Source organism: Monodon monoceros, unplaced genomic scaffold (assembly GCF_005190385.1).
Source record: "Monodon monoceros isolate NGI ecotype Baffin Bay Population unplaced genomic scaffold, NGI_Narwhal_1 Super_Scaffold_4, whole genome shotgun sequence".
Taxonomy (NCBI): Eukaryota; Metazoa; Chordata; class Mammalia; order Artiodactyla; family Monodontidae; genus Monodon; species Monodon monoceros.
This window is the reverse complement of record NW_021703781.1, coordinates 22197710-22210120: the sequence shown is the minus strand read 5'-3', so window position 1 is coordinate 22210120 and position 12411 is coordinate 22197710. Positions and strand designations below refer to the sequence as shown.

Below are 12411 nucleotides of genomic sequence, written 5' to 3'. Positions count from 1 at the left end.
GCAGGGGCCTCAGCTCCCATCCTCGGCCGTTCCCCAAGAGCCCGTCCCACTCAGGCCAGCCTGCCCCCACATTCACCCCCGACCAAGCCTTGCAAGATTAAGGCCCACCCAGCTCGGATAGCTCTGTATCTTAACAGGGTTCACCATCCCTTCACACAAGCTCCTGTCTGCTGCTCACAATTGCTGTAATACTCCCATTTCACACATGGGGAGAGTAAGGCTCAGGGGGGTGGAGCTCTGCTCATACACCCAGACCGTGTTCTCTCCACCCGCCCTGCCCACGTCTGGGGTAGAGCCCCCATACAGCAGGCCTGATGGCGTCATCCGTGCCTCCTTAGTGGGTTCCCTGTCCGACTTCCAGGGCAGGGAGGCAGGCCGAAAGACAGGCTGAGCACAGACGCCCACCCACCTGTCCACGTCCAGGATACGGTTGGTTTCGCGGTTCACCACGTGGATAAGCAGCTCTGTCTGTGCGAAGTTCACCCGACCCTTCGTGTCCACGTGGAACTAGGCGAGAAGGGGCATCATGGGGTGTGTGGCAGGAGCAAGGGATGGGATGGGCGCCTCTTCTAACAGCCTCTCCTGCCCTACCCTGCCAGTAAACCCATCACTACTGGATGCTCACCAGGGGCCAAGCTCGATGCCAGTCACTGAACCAGGCACTACCATTAGCTCCCATTTTACAGATGAGGAAACTGAGACCCAGAGACCCGGAAGGAATTTTCCAAGGCCATGCATCTAGGAAATGACTGATCCCCCTTCATACCCCTGACCTCTCTGCAATGCCCTGTCCCTGCGGCCTGGTCCCCCTTCTCCCTCCACTGCCCCTAGACCCAGGGTGGGTTCCATGGGGTACCTGCACGTCATCGGTGTTGACGATGGCACCAGTGATGTTGGAGAGCAGGCGGATGAACTCCTCCTCGAAGCCACGCACACGGTCGGGGATCTCATTAATGACGATCTTGACCCGCTGGTCATCCCTCAGGATGTAGATGCCAATGATGGCTGTGTCATTGTGACCTGCCAGGTCTCGGGCCACAATGTCCACTACAAAGTAGCCAGGGCTGTAGGCCGTGAAGAGGTCGAAGGTGCGCAGGATGCCATCCACACTCCCTGTAGGGAAAGCCCGGGGGTGGTGCACTTCTTCTGGAGAATTCTAGGTTTTTATTTAAACACGCTGCATATTAAAACACAACTTGGACAAGTTTGGGACTCTGCTGTCCCATGCTGGGATGCTACAGAACACCTCTGAGTTCCCTCAGTATCATCTCTCTGTCTCTTACACATACACACGTGCTTCGTAATTCCACAGCCATAGCTGAGAGATGACCAGCAGTGGTACAGCATAGTCTGCTCTTAAAAGGCAGTAGACCTGGGTTCAAAATCTGCCACTTTCTAGCTTTGTGACCTTTAGCAAGCCTCTCTATGCTTATTAAGGTTAAGAGCAGTGCGAACTCAGAGGACAAAGGGATGGTGTCTAGTTGTGTGACTGGGGGTGGCAGCTCATGAACTAGACTACAAAGGGTGGCTAGCGGGAGCATATCTGAAGGCAGAGTTGGAGGTCAGGGTGGTATTCCAGGAGGTGAAGGCCACGGGAGGACGGTGTGGAGCAGGCTGAAGCCATGGTGAGCAGGTCAGCCTGGGTGGGCGCAGTGCACTCAAGGGTAGTAAGGGGCTGTGAAACCAGAAAGAGGGATTAGGAGGAAGACCTGGGGAGCTTTGAAAGCCAGGCCAAGGAGGCTGGATTGATTGCTGTGGGCAGAGAAGAGCAGGGAAGGGGCTGGAGCTGGAGGTATGGTAATGTGACACCCACTGGGACACCTCCTAGAACACCTTCTAGGACCTAACAAAGAGACGCTCAGCTATCCACACAGGCAGATTCACAAGCAAACATGCATACTTCTACGTACAAGTGTGCTTTGTACACCTGGGGAGAATTCTGGCTCCCCAGTGCCTACCTAGCGCAATGCCTGATGCAGGCGAGGGTGAGGTGCACAAATGGAAAGATAGGTGGATATATGGAAAGGAGAATGGGAGGATGGATGGACGGATGGACGGACAAATGGGTAGATGGGTGGGCAGATGGATGAATGAGAGGATGGATGGATGGGTGGACAGATAGATGAATAGGTGGGTGGATTGATGGATTGTTCAGTGGGGTGGGTGGGTGGGTGGATGGATGAGGAGATGGGAAGAAGAAGAGAAGAAAGTGGGTGGGTAGGATGTAGAGATGGATAGGTGGATTAGAGAATAGATCGAAAGATAGGTGGATGAATAAAAGGATTAACAGATAATGGCTGGCTGGCTGGCTGGCTGGCTGAAGGATGGATGAATGGATGGATGGGTGGGCGAATGGAAGGACTGACACGGCTGGTTGGCTGGCCGGCCACCTATACCCTGGGGTAACCCTACAGACCATATCTCCTCCAGACGATAGTCCATGAAGTGGCTGGAGCCCCTACCCATCGTGAAGACCTGGCCCACATCCTCAGAGTCGTTGGCAAAGGCCCGGAAGTAGTGGATGGCCAGGATGCTGTAGAAGACGAGGCTGTTGTCGCCAATATCTGCGTCCAGGGCCAGCACTTGGATCAACTCTGAGCCCATTTTAGCGTCGGTGGCCACTCCTGCAGGAACGGGCAAGCGGGTGTAAGCGGCAGGGCCGAGGCCATCCCACACCCCAGGCCCGGGCTCTGGTCCCTGCACCTGCAGTGTACTCGGCCTTGGTGAAGCGTGGGGGCTGGTCGTTGATGTCCTCCAGCACGACACGCACTTCCTGCAGGGTGAGGTCAGTGGCCAGGTCCAGGGCTGGGGAGTGCCCACGGGGAGGTGTCCAGCTGCGATTGCTTGAGGCCTTGACGATGAAGGAGAAGACGGCTTCGCGCTCCCTGTCCAGGTCCCGCAGCACCAGCAGACGCCCGTCGGGCTGCAGCTGGAAGTTCTTCTCTTCGTCGCCGGCTGAGGGGGGGACCACGGCACAGCGTGAGGGGCAGGGCGGGGGCATATTTGGGTCATCTCCAGCCCCAGGGTAGGTAGGCACTAGCCTCGTCAGGCCTCACCTGCGATGAAGTAGTACACGATGGCGTTGGGGCCCTCGTCTGCGTCCACAGCGCCTGTCACGTTGCCCACGAGGGTGCCACGTGGTGAGTGCTCGGGAACTGTCATCAACTGGTACTGGGGGCTGCCTTTCTGCAGGGGGAGAGGGAGGTCATGGGAGGCCAAGGGAAGACCTGAGCTCCTGGCTCCTGCCAGAGGACCCTAGGCAGTGTTTTTGTGGGTGCTGAGGGAATTTTTTGCCCAGGCCTTGTGGGGCGAGAGAAATTGCTGTAACCTCAAGGGAGCAAGGGCTGGGCTGGAGACACTCCAGCTCTGCCCTCAGGGAGTGTCACCCGTGACATCCGCCATGAGGGCAGGGCTGGGCTTGGCACATTCTCTGAAGTCTCCCAGCACTTAGATGGATGTTTGAATGAGGAGGGCATGAGCTTGAGTGTGCTCTCTCTCTGTCTCTCTCACACACACACACACACACACACGCACGCACGCATGCACACGGTCTCCAGGGAACATTACATCCTAGGTGCACACAAGAAGAAAAAACCACCAAGTTAGAGAGTCTGAGTCCACATGAAGAGGTTCAGCCCCAGCTCGCTAAAGCAGAACTGATTTTCAGGCTTCTTGTGTGAGCGCGTGTACAAACATGGGAACATCAGCTCCACGAGTCAGGCATTTTTGTTAGGTTTTTTTTTTTTTTTGTCTGCTTTTTTGACTGCTGGATAGTGCCTTGACCTAGTAGCTGCTCAATAAATATTCGTTCTGTGAAGTGCTGTGCAGTTTCCACGTGTAACCACGTGTGTCTACGGCACAGTGTGCACAGGAAAGTGTGTGCTTGCAGGCAGGTGAGTCCCTGTGTGGGTGACCAGTGCAGGGGATGGGTGAGCTCACCGGAGGCCTCACGAAGAGGGGTTCGTTGTCATCGATGTCCTCCAGGGCCACCTGCAGTGGCTGCATAGTCTCATAAGGCACCGGCTGGCCCAAGTCGCTGGCCACCAAGATGAGCTGGGGGGGGCGGAGAAGTGCAGTCAGAGGAAGAGACGAAGGGCCCCAGGCAGGCATCCCCAGAGGACAGGTCACTACCCTCGCAGACATTCTAGGTGGGGACATTGTGGTCCTGTGCCCAGAGCAGTCTCTTCTTTGGCCCCGCCCCTCATGCCATGCCCCACCCCCTTACGCTGTACACTGCCTGCTTCTCTCTGTCCAGGCGCTGCGCGGTCTGGATGAGCCCACTGACTGGGTCGATGGTGAAGTACTCCCAGTCCCGGTTGCCTGTTGTCTTCAGGAAGCTGTAGCGCACGGCCCCATTGAGGCCCTCGTCCTCGTCTGTGGCATAGACCTCGTACACGTTGGAGCGCAGTGGAATCTCCTGCAGGGGGCACAGGAGGGAGGCTCCTGGGGCATCTTGAGAGAATCCCAGCTCCCAGACCCGATGGAGCTCTTGTTCTTTCTCCTCCCCTAGCAGAATGTCCTCGCCACCTTTCAGCATCCTTAGGAAACGCCTGTCGGCTTGGCTGGACTCTCCTGGAGTCTGAGCATCTGCTGGAACATCCCTTCACCCCACCCCCAGCTAAGGCCACTGCCCACTGAAAGTCCAGCCTGGGATCCACCATGCTGCAGACTCTCTCAGGGTGACACCCTTCCGGGGGCTATCCCATCCCGCCGATCCCACTGCATGCTGAGGTTTAGAAGACAGAAGGGGAATCCCAAAGCTGAGGCCACAGCCAGCCTCTGTTCCCAGGTCTGTCTTGCTCTCTTCTACCCCGCAATCACAGAAGTTCTAGGTATCCCCAAACAACACCATCCACCCAATGGGGTACCTGAAAATGGGGGGCATGCAGGTAGGGTGACGTGGTATGACATGGTGGCTAGAGACTGGACATGTGCATGCTAGTCTGTTACTAAATCACCACGTGACCTAGACATGTCACTTCACCTCTCTGTGCCTCAGCCTCCCGAGTTCGAGTTAAGTCTGAGATATCAAAAAACCCAATTTACGTCAGACATTGACCCATGAAAAGGCTGCCAAGGGCACAAGAAAAAAACAAGTTTCTTTGCTTTTAGTTCAAAAATGATCAGCTCAGCATGGTTTCACTGTTTATCTCATTGATCACGACAATCAGAAACTCCAAATGGCAGTCACACCTAATTGACAGAAAGTGGGATGACAGACATAATTCCTTAACAAATGCTGGTTGTTTGGGAGACATGAATCTTTCAAAGTAGGGACCCCTTGAAGGGAAAAAACTTAGTAAAAGGGGGGGGCTTTGGCGTGCAAAAGAACTAGATTATTATTAATTGATACCCTGCCTCACGCTACAAAAAAAGATTTGAGGCAGCTTACAAGAATGTATACACGACAATAAGAGTAAATAAGTTAAAAAAAAATCAGGGTAAAGAAAAACCATGGTTGGCAGGAAGATGGAAACTGAGGGATGGGAGATAAGGCGTGTGTGCTAAGTCCCTGCAACATCATTCACGGTGGGCTGACCACTATGAGCTCCCTAGCGGGCAAAGCAAAGAGGGCCACTGCATCATTGCAGTAGACACAGGAAAGGGCAAATCACAAGGTAAAAGCATAGAGTTTCCTAGAGCTCAGCCCTGGGAGAAATTTCTCTTGTGGGACCTCAAAGAGGAGATAGAGTGACAGCAAGGACTTAACACTGACATTCTGAGATGTGGAGACATGCTGAAGTTTGGGGAGCAAAGAACAAGTGGGAGACACCCCAAGTATTCTACCAAGGAGCATTTTCGGCTTGGGTGCTGAGAGGAAGGAGGGGAAGGGCAGGAGTCAAAGGAGTACTTCCCCATCTTTACAAGACAACTGAGAGCAAGGCATGAAAGAAGAATTGGAGGTAGTCAGAAGCTCAGCCACTTCCCCTTGTTTCTTATTTTGATGCACATCCTCAAGTCCCAGGCTGTCTCCACACTGGTATCAGCAGGAACAACAGACAGACGGAAGGGGCTGTGTGTTTATTTTGAGACAAGTGTAGGAGAAGTGACTTGCGGGGAGACTGTCCTTCTTGGCAGACATTTAGGAGCAAGAGATGGGGCATCTACTATTATAAGTCCCACTTTGCAGATGAAAAAACAGACTCAGAGAAGTCACTTGCTCAAGGTCATTTGGCTGGTAAGCGATAGAGTCTGATGTGAATCCAAGAGCCTTTGCTGGCCCAGCCCTTCTCACTAACGACTGTTCAACACTGCCCTGTGTGGCACTGAGCTGGCCCGTTCCCTACTCTGGCCTCAGTTTCCCTGCTTTTGCAGTGGGGGCCCCTTTACCCTCTCAGGCTGCAGGATGACTGCAGGATGGAGAAGCGGGCTGAATACTGGAAGGGGGTGTAGGTAGCAGGAGGCCCCGGGGGTCAGCAGTACCTCTTTGATGTGGAGGATGGTGCCATTGGGTGGGCGCACGAAGACGGGGCGGTTGTCGTTGACGTCGATGACCTCCACCAGGAGCATGGCGGTGCCCCAGAGTGGGGGCTGTCCGCCATCCGTGGCCACCACGGTCAGGTTGAACCTCTCGTAGGACTTCAGTGGCCGCTTTGTGGTCACCAGGCCCGAGTCCATGTCCACGTGGAAGGCCTCTGGCAGGTGGGGGCAGGAGAGCAGGGCGTGGCTCCAACTGAGACCTCCTTCCCATCCTTCCTCCTATTACGCCTGGCCTGGGGCTGCAGGAAGGCAGCCTGCCCCTCCCACCCCCTAAGGCATCCTTGGTGGGGAGCAGGCTACGTACCCACGCCCGGGCCCTCGAGGGAGTAGGCCAGCTCCGCATTGGAGCCCTCATCCTGGTCGGTGGCCATCATGGTGATGACGGAGGTGCCCGCTGGCTCATTCTCATACACGCTCGTGCTGAACTGGGGCTTGGAGAACTGTGGCCGGCAGTCATTGATGTCCAACACCTGGATTACCACCTGGAGGGGAGGTTGAGCTCAAAGGTCAGGAGCACATTGGGGGCTGCTTCCGGTGACCCGGTCACACAGGATTAAGCCGAGGTGGACAGTGCCCACTGTTTAGTCTGACCCCAAACTATTTATTTAACCCCCTGACCCTCAGTTTCCTTAGGTGTACGTTGGGGACAATAGGATTTTATCTCTCAGGGGCTTGTGAGGCTTGTCCGTGATGGTCTATGCGCAGTCCCTGGCCTGAGTAAATGCTCAGCAACTAGTACCGTGGTTAACAGGTAATCTGTGTCTGGGTCCTGAAGCGGGGACTCCTCCCCACATATCTCCTACTCTGTCCTCTGTTCCTTCCCACAGTGGCCCCATATATCTGACTCTACTTTCTGGACGCCCCTCTTGACTGGGATTTGTGTCTGGCCTGGGACTGGGCTCTGTCTGCTGACCCCAGAGCCCAGGGCAGGTCCTATGGATACACCAGGAGGCCCTTTTTCCCTGGCTCCTGTGGCCCTGCCTGACTGCATCCGTAACAGAGCCCTTCACAGCCATGATTTTAAGAACCCCTTTCAGGGCACAAAGCACTTTCCCACCTCCCATCTCCTGGACTCACCACCAGGCTGGGAGGGAGGCATCATCATCACTGCCCCTGCCCTCCACTCCCTGCAGCTTTGACAACCGAGGCTCAGAGAGGTTACATGACAAATGCAGTATACTCAGCTAGTGGAACCTTAGGCTTCTGACTACAAATACTGTGCTCTTCCCAATACAGCGCGTGCCTATGTGACAGGACAGAATGCAGGTATGTGCGAGCGCTCCCAGCTCGGTTGCCTACCTGCCAAAGAGAATTCTTCTTTGCCCACCCAGCTTCTCACCTCCCCACCACCCTTCAGGAGACTTTTCTTTGGATGGTTAGGTTACTGCTGAGAATTGGAAGAACTGAATACAGAAAGACAGGACTGGAAAGGGCAGAAAGAAAGGGGAGAAAGAAAGAGAAAGCAAAGTCTTGAGGTGTGGGACTCTGGATGGAAATGGGGACAGAGCCTAAAGGTGGGATGCTGACCTCCCCAGAGCAACCGTGTGGACAGTAGACCTGGAATGGAAATGGGGTTGTGAATTTGATCCCTCATTAATGTTCTTTTTTTTTTTTTTTGGCTTAAAATAAGGAATTTATTCTCTCACTGTTCTGAAGACCAAAGTTCCTCATTAATGTTAAGAGACATAAAGATAAATGCTTTATAATTATGTTTGGTTGCTGGACTGTGTTTCTTTCAATGGGACAGCATGGAGACACTGGGCCATGTGGAGCCCCAGCCTTTATTTGGGTTACACCCAGGTATGTTTAGCTGCCTTAGCAGGGGTTTGACACAAGAAGTTTCTCCTACAGAGTCCCCGTCTCCCTGAGCCACAGCCATCGTGAACCCCCAGCTAAGCTCTTGCCTCTCCTTCCTGCCACCACACCTCTTGAGGGGCCAGGGTGGTTCTGTTCCTGCCCTGCAGCAGCCATGCTCTAAAGGCTTTGCCTACTGCCTCCACAATGGCAGTCCTTAGTGTCTCTGCTCCACGCAAGGGTCCCTCACCTGCACCGAATTTTCTCGACGGTTGCTGGCTACATCTCCAGGGTTATCTTTGGCCAAGGCAGTCAGGATGTAGTGAGCCTTCTTCTCCCGGTCCAGAGAGGACAGAACATAGATGTCACCCTAGTAGGGGGAGGGTGGAGTCAGGTCCTTCATCAATTCAACAGGTATTTATTGAGCATCTGCTATGTGCAGTCACTGTTCTGGGCTCTGGAGATACAGCACTGAAGAGACCACAGCCCCTGTGCCCCGTGCAGCTCTCATTCTAGTGGTTCTTCTTGTCCTTACTACCCCAGTTCACCTGGAGATGGGATGAATGGCCCAGGCTGGAGCTCACTACCTGGCCAGGTACAAAGTAGTACTCCATAAGTATTCACTGTTCATGGTGCCAGGCCAGGAGTGTGTTTTATTGTTCACACCAAGAGGAAGGAAAGAAACCCTGCTGAAAGGGCAGAGTGCAGGGGGATGTGGGCAGGCGGTGGGAGGGAAAGTCCAGCTCCAGCCCCACAGCTGGGGAAGGCCCTGCCTGGCCAGCCACCCCCAGGCCACAGGGCTCTCTCGCTGTACTGCGAGAGCAACTTTGAACCAATTTGCCGACATTTAAAATCATCACCCATTTTTCTCTTGAACTTCTGCATTCCTACAAGTCTGAGACCCATGGGAGCATGGGGGCTATGTCCATGGGTGCTTCTTCCCTCTCCCAGCACTGAAGATAGGGCCATGTATACAGTAGGTGCTCAAATACTGCGCCCACTTTCCGCAGAGCTTCCTATTTTTGACAGTTTCAAAAAGCAGTCGCATGGACCTGAATCAAGTCTTCCGGTCTGGTGGAGACACATCTCAGTTTTTGTCCCACAAGGGGCTAGTTCCAAAAGACTTTGGCCACTTCCTCCCATGTCTCCTGGGACAGAAAGGCCGCAGTCTACAGGATGTCTGGGACTCTGAGAACAGGGCTTGCCAACTTGGCTGAAAGACCTCTGAGGCTATAGATGTCCAGGTGGCAGGACCCAGAAACAGGGGGATGACTGTAATACTTTTGGTGGCTTCTCAGCCTGTGACCCTGGGCCCTTCCCACTTCCCACTCCCCAAACCCAGGCCCTCCGTTGCCCACTCACTGTGTTGGGGTTGATAGCAAACTTGCCCTCGCCGTCCACAAGGCTGTACTCAATGAGGGCGAAGTTGCCTGAGTCGGCATCAGTAGCAGTGACTCTCAGGATGACTGTGCCCACAGGAACATCCTCAAAGATGGCTCCCTGGAGCCCAGTGGGCAGGGAGAAAGCATGGGCCATGGTCAGTCCTAGAGTCTCAGCCCTTGCCCGAGAAACTCACTGATGCAGACAACCCAGGGCATCAAGCTACTCATGGGTGGTCATTCCCACGGGACTTAAAGGCTGGCAGGGTGGGAGTGGGAGATGCCCAAAGGTGCCAAGGAATGGATGCAGGTCCCAGACCCAATTTGTTGGCCTGGCCACCCACCTGGTAGGAGAGTTGGTCAAAGATGGGGTTGTTGTCATTGATGTCCACAATCTCCAGGTAGACAGGAATCTCAGCTGCCCGGGGTGGGGACCCATTGTCTGAGGCCCTCACGGTAAAGTTGAGCCAGTGCACTTCCTCATAGTCCACCGTCCGATTGGCAATGACCTTGCCTAAGGCACAGAGACACCCACTGCCATTTTGGCCACCCCTCACTCGTGGAAGCTCTCTAAAGTATGAAGAGAGGGATCTGGGGCTCTGAGGGATGAGTGTGGTCCCTTGAAGGAGGAGGGTAGCCAGGCAGCACTGCCCAGGCCAGAGGGCCGAGAATCACTGGCATCCAGCTGTTCTCCTATTCACAAGTCAAAGGCACGTACGCTATCACGCTGAGGACCTCCTCTGGGACAATTCCCTCTTGGGCTTCTTGCCCCCTGAGTGATACTAACTGTGGAGCCTGGATGGTAGGGAGGGTGATGGAGTATTCCAGGTTTCCAGCAGACACCGAAAGGGGCTTCCATCCCGACCCAGGGCTAGGCACTCTGTCCTTGCCTGTAGTTTGGGCATCTGGGAGTGACTAGAATGTTAGCCATACTGGATCTGGCCTAGCCCACTGAGGGGCCCCAACTGGAGGGTGAGAAGCGAGCCACGGTCCGTCTCGGAGGCTAAGCGGGCACAGACACATGTTCCCCAGCCCTCCTCTGGCGGATTTCCCACCTACCTGCTGAGGAGTCTTCCAGCTGGACATAGCCCGGGGGTATCAGGTCCAGCAGGCTGTAGGTGATCAACCCATTGAGGCCCTTGTCGGGGTCCACGGCTGCCACAGCGATGAGCGTGGTGCCTGGGGTGGCCCCCTCCAGGATCCTCTCCGTGTAGTAGGTGATCCCGAAGGGCTTGAATTGGGGCGTGTTATCATTGACGTCCAGGATGTTGACCGTCAGCTTGGCTGGGGTGGAGGCAGGGGGTGAGAGTGGCGTGAATGGGCCCCAGTGTGGCTGGGCCAGGCCTTCCTAACCCTCAGCCAGACCCAGAGGGGATGGCAGCGTCTCACAGTCCTCCTGGGGCTCCCTAAAGCTTGCCCCGAGCCTCAGGTGGTGGCATGGCATGCGGCCCTCGCCTCTGGTGTGGTCACTCACTCTCCCATTGGGAAAGGGGCTCGGGTTCTGCCAACTGGCTGGGTAACCCTGGTGGAACCCCTGGCCTTCACTGTGCCTCAGTTTCCTAACCTGTGCCGTGAGACGGGAGTAAGATGATCTTTAAGACCCTTTTCATGATTCAGCCTTTTGTTTCCTCTCTGAGTTGTTCCCTCTATATAACCAGCCTGGGCCCTTTGCCTCTCTGAGCCTGGGACAAGTATTGGGTTGGCCAAAAAGTTCGTTCGGGTTTTTCTGTAAGATGCCATGGAAAAGCCGGAATGAACTTTTTGGCCAACCTACAGGAGAAGACCAGGTCTGCCCTTCCTTCCTGAAAACTTGGGCCTCTGGGCTGTAAAGATAAGCAGCCAGTATCTGCCAGGCCTATCTCCCCACCCCAGCAGCTGTGCTTGTCTCATGGCAGAGCCCATGTGAGGCCACCCCATCCCTACACCCTCCTCCCCACTCCCTGCTTGGCCCCCACAAAATCCAGTGCCTCTAAGCAGCCCGTCCGGGCTCAGGCTGCAGGCGGGGTGGCCTGTGCCCAGCTGCAGAAGGCAGCATGCGTGCCCCTCTCTTCTCTGCCGTGGTGCCTGTGTCCCCCAGGGTGGTGTCTGTGGCCTCAATTCACCTTTCCTTGCTCTTTGCTTCCTCTGGCCTGACCAGGTGGCTTCTTTTCAGACCTGAAGTTCCTATCTCACATCCAACCACACCCTGCTTCTCAGTTCTGACAATGGGATTCCAACCTAAGTCTCTGTCAACCCATCCTTTTCTCATTCCCCTTCCAGCCTCTACCAAGCCTTCTCCCTACTCTGAGCCTTTGGAGTTCAAGATCACACACAATTCTGGGCTTCTGGATCCCCCACTGCTGAGCTCTGTCTGAAAGCTGGGACCCAGGGCCTCCCTCAGCCTCACTGTAGCTGCCACCTCCGCCACCCCCCTGCGGCCTGACGACTGGCAGCCCCGTAGCTGGGTCCCGCTGCTCCCCCCCTGGGGCCAGGCCTGTGCCGGTTCTGGGCCTGTCTCTCTACGGGATCATGTGGGAGATGCCTGTGGGGAGCCTTACCATTTGGCACACTGACGGAGAGCTCTGGTAGGTCGCTGGCATTGTCAATCACTGAGAGAGTGACCTCATAGGTGGCAACCAGTTCCCGGTTCAGGGGGGATTTCACCATTACAGACCCTGTAGACCAGACCAGGTCAGGTTCAGCCCGAGGGGAGCCCCCTAAAATCTGGGCCTCCCAGGGGTGCTCCTGGCCAACCCTCCCAATCCCCACCAAGGGCAAT

At 55.2% G+C, this 12411-nt stretch overlaps 1 protein-coding gene across 6 annotated transcripts in view; it reads right to left on the bottom strand.

The window, feature by feature from the left end:
- The window catches only part of CDH23 (cadherin related 23), a 443685-nt gene that overhangs the window by 3424 nt on the left and 427850 nt on the right, over window positions 1-12411 (bottom strand). For all 6 annotated transcript variants that reach the window (XM_029245124.1, XM_029245118.1, XM_029245121.1 and 3 more), the window contains 14 exons: window positions 12191-12307; window positions 10713-10937; window positions 9998-10167; window positions 9637-9774; window positions 8525-8644; window positions 6785-6962; window positions 6424-6635; window positions 4226-4417; window positions 3940-4053; window positions 3057-3186; window positions 2704-2955; window positions 2463-2624; window positions 857-1113; window positions 410-507 (listed from right to left, as the gene is read on the bottom strand). In XM_029245124.1, coding sequence (XP_029100957.1) covers window positions 410-507; window positions 857-1113; window positions 2463-2624; window positions 2704-2955; window positions 3057-3186; window positions 3940-4053; window positions 4226-4417; window positions 6424-6635; window positions 6785-6962; window positions 8525-8644; window positions 9637-9774; window positions 9998-10167; window positions 10713-10937; window positions 12191-12307 — 2365 coding nt within the window. The remainder of the gene's footprint in view (window positions 1-409; window positions 508-856; window positions 1114-2462; window positions 2625-2703; window positions 2956-3056; window positions 3187-3939; window positions 4054-4225; window positions 4418-6423; window positions 6636-6784; window positions 6963-8524; window positions 8645-9636; window positions 9775-9997; window positions 10168-10712; window positions 10938-12190; window positions 12308-12411) is intronic.